Genomic DNA, 9,362 nt, shown 5'->3' with positions numbered 1-9,362 from the left:
CAAATACATGAAAAAATGCCCCAGATCACTAGACATCGGGGAAATACAAATGAAAACTACAATGAGATTAATACCTCACACCAGTTAAATTTTGTGAGTTCTTGTGACCACCATGGCTTAAAGTTTGGAGTTTTAAAACTCAGCAGTCTTGGCACAAGGAGAGTCCAAAAGACAATGTGCTGCTCTTAGAAAAGAAGGTGGGGTAAACAACCCGCAGCTGTACAGTGTGGGAGCACTGGCACACAGTGGAGAAGTTGTTTGTTCATCTTGGAGTGTATCCCAGAGAAGTAGCATTCATGGAGAGATCCTTCTAGGAACAAAAGAACTGGCAGATGCTATTCCTTTCACCCACCCCTCAACATAAGCACATGGCCACCTGTGTAAAATAGTGCAGCCTGGACCTAACTTGCTTACACCAAGCCACTCCCCGCCCTGCTCTGGTGAATATACCTTTCCCTGTCATATGTGCCTCAGTCCCAGTGTGGGGGATATCCCCAAAAGACTTGCCCAAAGTGCTGCCTATACAGGAGTATTACAGTCTCAGTTCCAGTGGTGGTAGTAACAGATCTCATTTCTCAAAAAAATCAGAGCACACAGTTAAAATTCAACACATTCAGACCAGAGAATAAACACCATGCACAACATGCAAAGAGGGCCTCTGCAGGTGACTGGCCTGAAGGATAAAGTGGCTAGGACACAAACAACAAAGTGCATATAATGCACATTGGAGACACTCTTGAATTTTCAGGCCTTGGGGAACAGGAAACTCTATACTGCAAGACCCTATTTCTTCTTAAGGCTACTACCTTCAAGAACAAGAGATATATCTGACTTTTCTAACACAGAGAAGCAGGAACAGAGATGTTTAGTTCACAAAATGAGGAAACAGAGGAAATTGGCCCAAATGAAAGAAAAAAACAAGGCTGGAGATCTTAGTGTAACAGATATAAGTAATATGAGTGATAGAAAATTTAAAATAATGATCATAAATATACTTGCTGGACTTGAGAAAAGAGTGAAAGACATCAGTAAGATCATTTAGATTTGTGAGAAGGGGATGGTGTGACAGTTGTTTTATCTTTAGAGTGGAGAAAAGTTAATCTGATATATATATTTTAATATTCACTTTTTAAAGTTATGTGCACTTAGAAAGCTGTACTGTTGTTTATATTTATCCAAATATGTGATCTATGATTTTCTAAATTTGTTCTAAGTTTACATTTACTTAGTAGTTATGACTTTGAGTTAGTGATTATGATTATCCATTTACCTCTCCTGTTTCTTGCCTCACAGATTTCCCAGATGGTTTACTCTTATTAAAAAACCCTATTCATGCTTTGAATTACATTCACTTTAATGCTTCTGACATTAGATCATATTATCTCTTTTTGCCTTTTTAATTGTTCTTGCCTCTTTTCCTTGTTACAAACTATCTTTGTATAGTTTAGGTTTTGTATAGACATGTTCATAGCTGTCTTTTTATAATAAGACATTGTATAGATTATTCAGCATCAATGCTACTCTAATGAGAATATATTGGAAGAATGTATTTGTTGTTACTCCATGCTGTATGTTGATATAATTACATTTTTTCCAATATTTTATTTTTAAGTGATATTTACAACTGATGTGGGGTTCAGATTCACAACTGTGAGATCAAGAGTCACATGCTTTATAAATTGAGCCAGCCAGGAGCTCTGATATAATTAGCTTTTAAGAAAAATAATTTTGAAATGTTGTTAGCAGTACAACTATACTTTCATATTTATATACATTGCATTACTATATGCTATTTATTCAATGATATTTTAAATTATAATACCTTTATTGAGAAACGAATATTGGTAATAATAAAACATTATGAATAACTCTCTAATAGGATATTACTTTCCAACACTGAGTAAAGATAAATAATATATTGCAGTGCCAAAGTTAGTAATATAATATTTCAGACTTTGGCATTAATTTTGAAACTGATTTTTCTCTACTCTCTATTAATAAGTATTCTAGCATTTTTCATGAAATAATACAAATTTCTTCCTTGCTGTTTTTGTTATTATTCTTTTTGTGACTGACAGAAATCTAGAGATTATCAAGAAAGATTGTATAAGTCATAAGACTATCCAGATGAAGATACTGTTTTCTAACATTTAATTTAGTGAGAGTTAAGTCATATTTATATTCTATAAGCACAGATTTAGAAGCAGTAACAAACATATCTTATTTCATTCATAGAAGTAGTTTCTGGTGAAGATTAGAATGGTAAACTCTTAAATTATCCCAATGTTTCTTCCATTAAGTTGTGTGTACTCACACATTCATACAAATATTTTATCCCAGTTAATGTTAAGCTTTCAACAATGTTGTGCTTTGAGTCTACTGAGTAAATAGGTATCACTTAGTTAAAAAATAACAAAATTCAGTTATCAATAACTTAATTCACTCAGCTCTCTTTCAGATATCAAAAACTATTTATTTTATCCTGCTTCAAAACAAAGTAAGCCCATCACATTTTTATCAATGCTGACTAAAGACACTAGACTCCCAGGTAAGAGACAAAACAGTATTAGTCATATTAGAGCAACATAAGCTTTATATTTGCACTATATTCCCTTGTCTCCTAAGTCACATAGGATGGATACAAAGTAGCACAAACAGATAATGTGCACACAGTGGGTTTATGTCATAAGTGAGGAACCTCAAGTTTAGGAAACACCCAAACTCAAATCTGCAACCTCATCCTTTGCCATTGAGGGATATATTATGTTTATCACCTTGGTTAGGAAAGAAACCTAATCTATCTGCCCTGTGCTCTGGGGGGTGGGGGTGGGGGTGGGGGTGGGAATGCTATTTCTAGCTTCCAAGGTTATTTGCTATATAAATGTGCGAAAAGTTATAAAGAAAAGCCTCAAGTGCCTCTTCACAAGATATAGACTGGGAGCTTATGTTCTCTAAACAAATAAAAAACAACCAAAACCTATCCACTAGCTATTATAAGCTAAGTGAACCCAGAAAAGTTTGAGGTTTACACAATTAAACCATAGGTTAATATCCCTATTTATTCAGCTCAGATAATTAGAATATAATAAGAACAAAAGAGTTAATTATTCTTTATCAAATCTATAGATAATCCTAACAACTGTTGTATAATAATTACTCTATTTTTCTTAGCAGATTAGAAGATGGAATAAATTATGGATAATTATTATCCAAGTTTTCATTTTACAAAAATGAAAGTTTATAAAATTTTTAAGAAAGTGTTAACATCATAATAGTCAAACTTTATATTAAGGTTTGTAAACTCACTTTAATATAATGATTTGATTAATAAAATAAGTAATTTTTATTTCAAATTTACAATTGAACAAATAACTACTATTTGCATTTTAGTGTAACCTATGACTTACATTACACTACCTGGGAATTTATGTTACATACCTGGGAATTGAATAATAAAAGTCTGCTTGACATTACAATCAGTTTTACTAAGTGTGAATGACTGTAGTACTGGACTCTTAGTTTATAAATCTACAGTTTGGGGGATTTCTTTTTTTTTTCCTTTTTTTATTACTATTTATTTTATAAATTTATTTTTTATTGGTGTTCAATTTGCCAACATACAGAATAACACCCAGTACTCATCCAACCAAGTGCCCCCCTCAGTACCCATCACCCAGTCACCCCCACCCCCCACCCACTTCCCTTTCCACCACCCCTAGTTTGTTTCCCAGAGTTGAGAGTCTCTCATGTTCTGTCTCCCTTTCTGATATTTCCCATTCATTTTTTATTTTTTCCCCTTTATTCCCTTTCACTATTTTTTATATTCCCCAACTGAATGAAACCATATAATGTTTGTCCTTCTCTGATTGACTTATTTCACTCAGCATAATACCCTCCAGTTCCATCCACGTCGAAGCAAATGGTGGGTATTTGTCGTTTCTAATGGCTGAGTAATATTCCATTGTATACATAAACCACATCTTCTTTATCCATTCATCTTTCAATGGACACCGAGGCTGCTTCTACAGTTTGGCTATTGTGGACATTGCTGCTATAAACATCGGGGTGCAAGTATAGTTTGGGGGATTTCATCTCCAAACTACGATGCAAGAACAAATCCCAAAATCAGACATCAGGGAAACCTATACTCTCAACCCATTTATTTTTGTTAAATGAGTCATCTCGGATTGTTTCTAGGTAAAAAAAAAAATGAGTTTACACACTAAATATACCCGTTTAAAGTGTAAATAAAATAAAATATTATTTGAGAATTCACTTTTGTTGTAATTTTAGAAGATGCTTCAGAATATTTTTCATGCTTTCAATATAATTTTTAAAATATCTTGCATAAATTAAAATAAAATTATTATCACACATTTGATGCACTTTGATTCTTTCAAAGACCTAAAATTGTTATATTTAATATGTCTAAAACATAACTTAGAAGGAATATCCAAAACATTGTTGACAAATAAATAATGTGAGGCAAATATAAAACTTTGTTTTAAGACACAATTTTAAAATACAAATATGAGAATATAATCTTAAATTCTAACTAGTCAAAGTTCAAGAACATTCAAATGGTAAAAGGCTGTCATTTTCAGAGTTCTATAAGCTTATTTATTCTAAAAATATATTCTATTCTGTGACTATATAATTTGCTGGTCTTGGTGATGTTAATATAATCTATTATTTTATATCCTAGTTACTGTGTTTATATGAAGTAAAGGTATTATAGTATATATATGTATATATTTTTTTAAATATAATGTTTTGTAAAGGAATTCTGAAAATTACTAATATAATCATAAAGAAACAAAATGCGTGTTTGGCCTTGTATCTTGAGGAAAGTCAAGTACACCTGTGAGATATTGAATTAGTTTCTAAACTTAAAAAAAGAAATCTCAAACTTTTGTATACATTAAATTGTATTCCTTTATCTTTTCCTAGGTAAAATATTGCCCTGTCTCCCTACAGAAACTGAGAATATCTTTCAAGTGTCTGCTAGAGAAGGATGTATCTATGACTTTTTAGATTCCTCTGATTTCACTACTTTGACTTAATTTTATTTTCATCTGTCATTTCTAAAATATTGGCTCAATAGATACCTTTGTATTTATGGAAAAATTTGAGTAATATCCAATGTAATTACTTTGTTCTGCATTTAAATTATGTTTTTGAAATATGTGGAGGTTTACTATGTAAAATATGAATTCTATAGATGGTAACAATGATAATGATAAAAGCTGCTTTTAAATCTGTTATTTTTACTTTATTCATAGGAAAAAAGAATAAAATATTTTTTCTATTTTTTTTTTGAAATCTATCTGATGGCTTATAGCTTATATCTTTGTAAAATATATTTTGCATTTCATTTACTCAAATGAGATAAAAATTAAATAGCATTCAGTTTTATAAATGGAGAAATATCTGATTTTGTGGTCCAAATTGTTTTAATTAGATTAATTGTCCACTTTAATTCATTGCTGACATTAAATAACTGTAACTGGAAGTAGCAAAATTACTTGCAGATTAAAAAATTTAACCAGTCTTAGATATAAGCTAAATATCCTCTGCTTTATGAGAGTTTAGAATTTCAGTAATATAGTACACTTATAGATTAAATGAATTCTATATATTTTTCATATATATGCACTTATTTAATAAGGTGTAATATGTAACAAACCTCCAATTTAAAGTAAATTCCAGCTATACTATTGTATTATAGAATAAAAACATCATGCATTTACTAAGTGTGTAGCCTAGGAAAGTTATTTAATTTCCTATAAATTGTTTCTATGCATTTAATTTTACCATAAAAATTCGCACATGTAACATTATTGTGAAGATGAAATAGTACATTTAATGCTCCCAGCATAATCACAGATAATGGGTAACCAATAAATATTAGTTGACTTAGAGATAATTATGCTATCTTTAATCCTTATTACTATACAAATCAAAGGAAATAAGAGGTTCAGGATTTTGAAGATGCAAATAGCAAAATAGTAAACTCCTTAAATATGTGTGGGCATTTGTCCATATACATATAAGCACAACGTTAAATTTGGATGGTGATATGCAATGATGAAGAAGCTCTCTGAGAAAACAATAATTACAGTTGTATGCTACAATTTTAATATTTGTTCGATTCTATGTCAAATTATTTTACTTCTATGAATTCCTTTTCACAAATTTAATCTTTATTTTGAATTTAAACATAGCATATTTATAATATTTGAAACGGTTTTTAGGCACAGGAATTTTATCTAGTTGTAAGCATACAATACAACTTGTAATGCCTTTAAAATATTTTTTATTGAATTTATGAAGAACATTTCAGATATTAAATTTAACAGAGTCTCTAGAGATATCTGTAAGAACTTTGTGTAGCTTGCCAATAGGTTTGCTATCATTGTCAGGATTTTCTGAACTTGGAATCTGTAATAGTTACAATACTCTTATCTGCAGAAATAGATATTAAGAAAGTGCAAACATTTTCTTCGTTCAATTGCTGACTCAATACAGATCAGGACCTTGATATTTTAAAGATCTGTTTGTAATAGGACAGTGTAATGTTTGTTTTTTTTTATGAGTTGTTCCTCTCTTCTCAAAGATGTTTCTTTCTTACATATCTTATTATTTTGTGTTCCATTCTGCAACTCCATCTAACACTGCTAAAAATTGTATTCATGGATTTTTTCAATGGTAGCCATATTATGAATACTTAAAAGTTAAAATTTAAAATGAATTCATCACGATTAGACTTAATTCCCATGAAAGCTGCAGGAATGTTGTCTAAATTCAACAAAATTGTTTAAACTACTACCACAAATGGAACATACATATTTACAACCATTATTGGGGTTTATAATCACAACCCTCATGTTATGGTGAGATCTCAAGTGATCCTCAAAAGCTTTTACATTGAGTGTGTTTTGAATCTGGAACCTTGTGATATAGAACACAGGCCCTAAAAAATATGGAACCCATCTTTCCCTTTAGTATTAGTTGATTTGTAAAATTTTCCTGATGTCATTCTTTCAATGAGGGGATGGTAGTAGTATACCCTTAAAGGTCTTCCAAATATTATGGCTCTCTCCTCAAGGGTGAGGAAATTTGAATGAGAAAGAAATGCTATATATTTTAGTTTCACCCACGTGGTATTTTGACAATCTGCAGCCTGAGAGAAATGTCTCCCACACAGCAGATGGAGAATCATTCTCCTCATATCATGATTGTTAATGAATGGGATTCTCCACAAAATTGAGAGTTGGAGAGGAATTTTGTAGAAATCACTTGTTTTCACTCCCACTTTCCCTGAGTGGAATCTTGTTCTGTTAGTTAAAGAATTATTTTTATCACTTTTTACTAGTGGGATATAGGTAATTCTCCCTAAGCATGACATGATCCATTTTCTAGGTATAGGGATCTGAATAAGAAGGGATTCTTCTTTTAAATGTTTTCGTTGAAGATTTTTTGGGGTTTTCTCAACTTCAAATTCATTGTCTTCTACTGCTTGATGAATAGCATGCTCCTGGGAGGTCGATGTATCTAGCTCCCTGTTCATCGGGCTGCTTTCCATATGAGAGATAATGTTAGAATCAGCAAATGAAAGCTCTGTGTCTGTACTACAGTCAGGTGGAACCTCATTTTCTGAATTTTTGAGATCATTTTCAGCTGCATCACTTTCTTCTTTAGTAGGATAAGTCATCCTGGGTTCTATTTATGAGAAAGAAAACAAAAATCTATTAAAGAATGTTCTATTCCATAAAAAGCCATTTCATAATCCTGAAAAAAGGCATGTGGATGTATTATTACTAAGCTTTCTCAGCTTTATGTATAGTTTATCACACCTTTAATGTCAAAGTCACAGACCTACAAAATAAAATAGAAATAAATAAAAACAGGGTAAATGACTCCTATTAAATACGTGTTCCCATTAGTTAGCTTTGGAACTTGTATAAACTTGGAGTAACATAAAATTTCATCTGACTAATATAGGAATACATTTTATGCACTTCAACACGTGTGATTACCAATGGGAAGCCCAGTTTCTTTCTTTTGGATAATGAATTAAATAAAATTTTAATTTAATAAGATGGATCTGAATTACTGACCTGGGATTTAAGGTGGGGCTAAAGTAGATGGCATTTCTTTATGAGTATATATGTGTAAAATAGAATTAAGACCTACATGAAAGTGAAATGTGTTAAAATTTTCCTGAAGAGCAAGCAGTTCTATGCTTTAAATTTTTCTTTGTTTTATTATTTTATCTGTTCATTTTAAACAATACCTATGCAAACAGCAACAACTATGAATTATGTAAGAGAGGAAGGTGGAGAATGTAAGAGAGTAGGAAGCTGAAGAGTTACATCTAACCCATGTCATTTATTAAAATATGACTTAAATATACTATTTCCTTTTCATTCTCATTGCTTCAGCACTAATTAAGCTAATAATTACATCATGTTTGCTTTACTGCTAATATCTCATTTCCCTGATTCAAACTTTTGGCTCATACTTCCTCTACTGTTACCTTTTTCTTTAATATATTTCACCTACCTGCTCAAACACCTTTAGCATATCCTAGTTATCAGACCCCATTCTCAATATATTATATACTAAATATATTTCATTCTTCTGTATGAGGGGACTTGGGACAATGCAATTTGGAAATTTTCTTTTTTTAAGGTTTTATTTACCTTATTTATTTTAGATACATTAAGAGTGAGTTCTAGCTGAATAAGGGGCAGAGGGCGAGGGAGACTGACAAGCAGACTCCATGCTGAGCATGAATCTTGTGGCAGGGCTTAATCTCCCGACTTAGAGATCATGACCTGAGGCAAAATCAAGGGTCAGATGCTTAACCAACTGAGTCAACAAGGCATCCCTGGAGAATCTATTTAGAATAGGAAGATAGGGTATGGCTGGGTGGCTCAGTCGGTTGGGCATCAATCTCTTGGATTGGGCTCAGGTCATGATCTGAGGGTCATGGGACTGAGCCTGAATTGGACTCCACACTCAATAGAGAGTCTGCTTGGGATTCTCTCTCTCTTCCTTCTGCCCCTCCTCCTGCACAAGCTCTTCTCTCTCTCTCTCAAGTAAATAAATTTTAAAAATAGAATAGGAAAATAGGGGCATTTTTACTGAAGTCAGTGGTAGAGAAAGGCAAATACAAGTGGACTAAAAACAAATCTGGAGGAAGTTAAGAATTAAAAAAAAACATGGCTTCTATTCTTTTTAATGTATAGTTTTTAATTTTCTCTGTCTTGCTATTCTAGGAATAATTTAAGAATAGGTCATCTGGATTTAAAGAAAGTGGTGTGAGAGGGGTTTATATTGATCCTATGGGGGTGGAG

At 31.9% G+C, this 9,362-nt stretch overlaps 1 protein-coding gene across 1 annotated transcript; it reads right to left on the bottom strand.

Annotated features, from left to right (window-relative positions):
- Positions 1 to 6,767: 6,767 nt before the first annotated feature.
- On the bottom strand, positions 6,768 to 7,714 carry CPXCR1 (CPX chromosome region candidate 1). Its single transcript, XM_026016780.1, is given in 2 exon segments — positions 6,768 to 6,982; positions 6,985 to 7,714. Coding segments are annotated over 2 exon segments (945 nt in total).
- Positions 7,715 to 9,362: the final 1,648 nt, after the last annotated feature.

Source organism: Vulpes vulpes, chromosome X, assembly GCF_048418805.1.
Source record: "Vulpes vulpes isolate BD-2025 chromosome X, VulVul3, whole genome shotgun sequence".
NCBI classification, from domain to species: domain Eukaryota; kingdom Metazoa; phylum Chordata; class Mammalia; order Carnivora; family Canidae; genus Vulpes; species Vulpes vulpes.
This window is presented reverse-complemented; position numbering and strand designations above follow the sequence as displayed.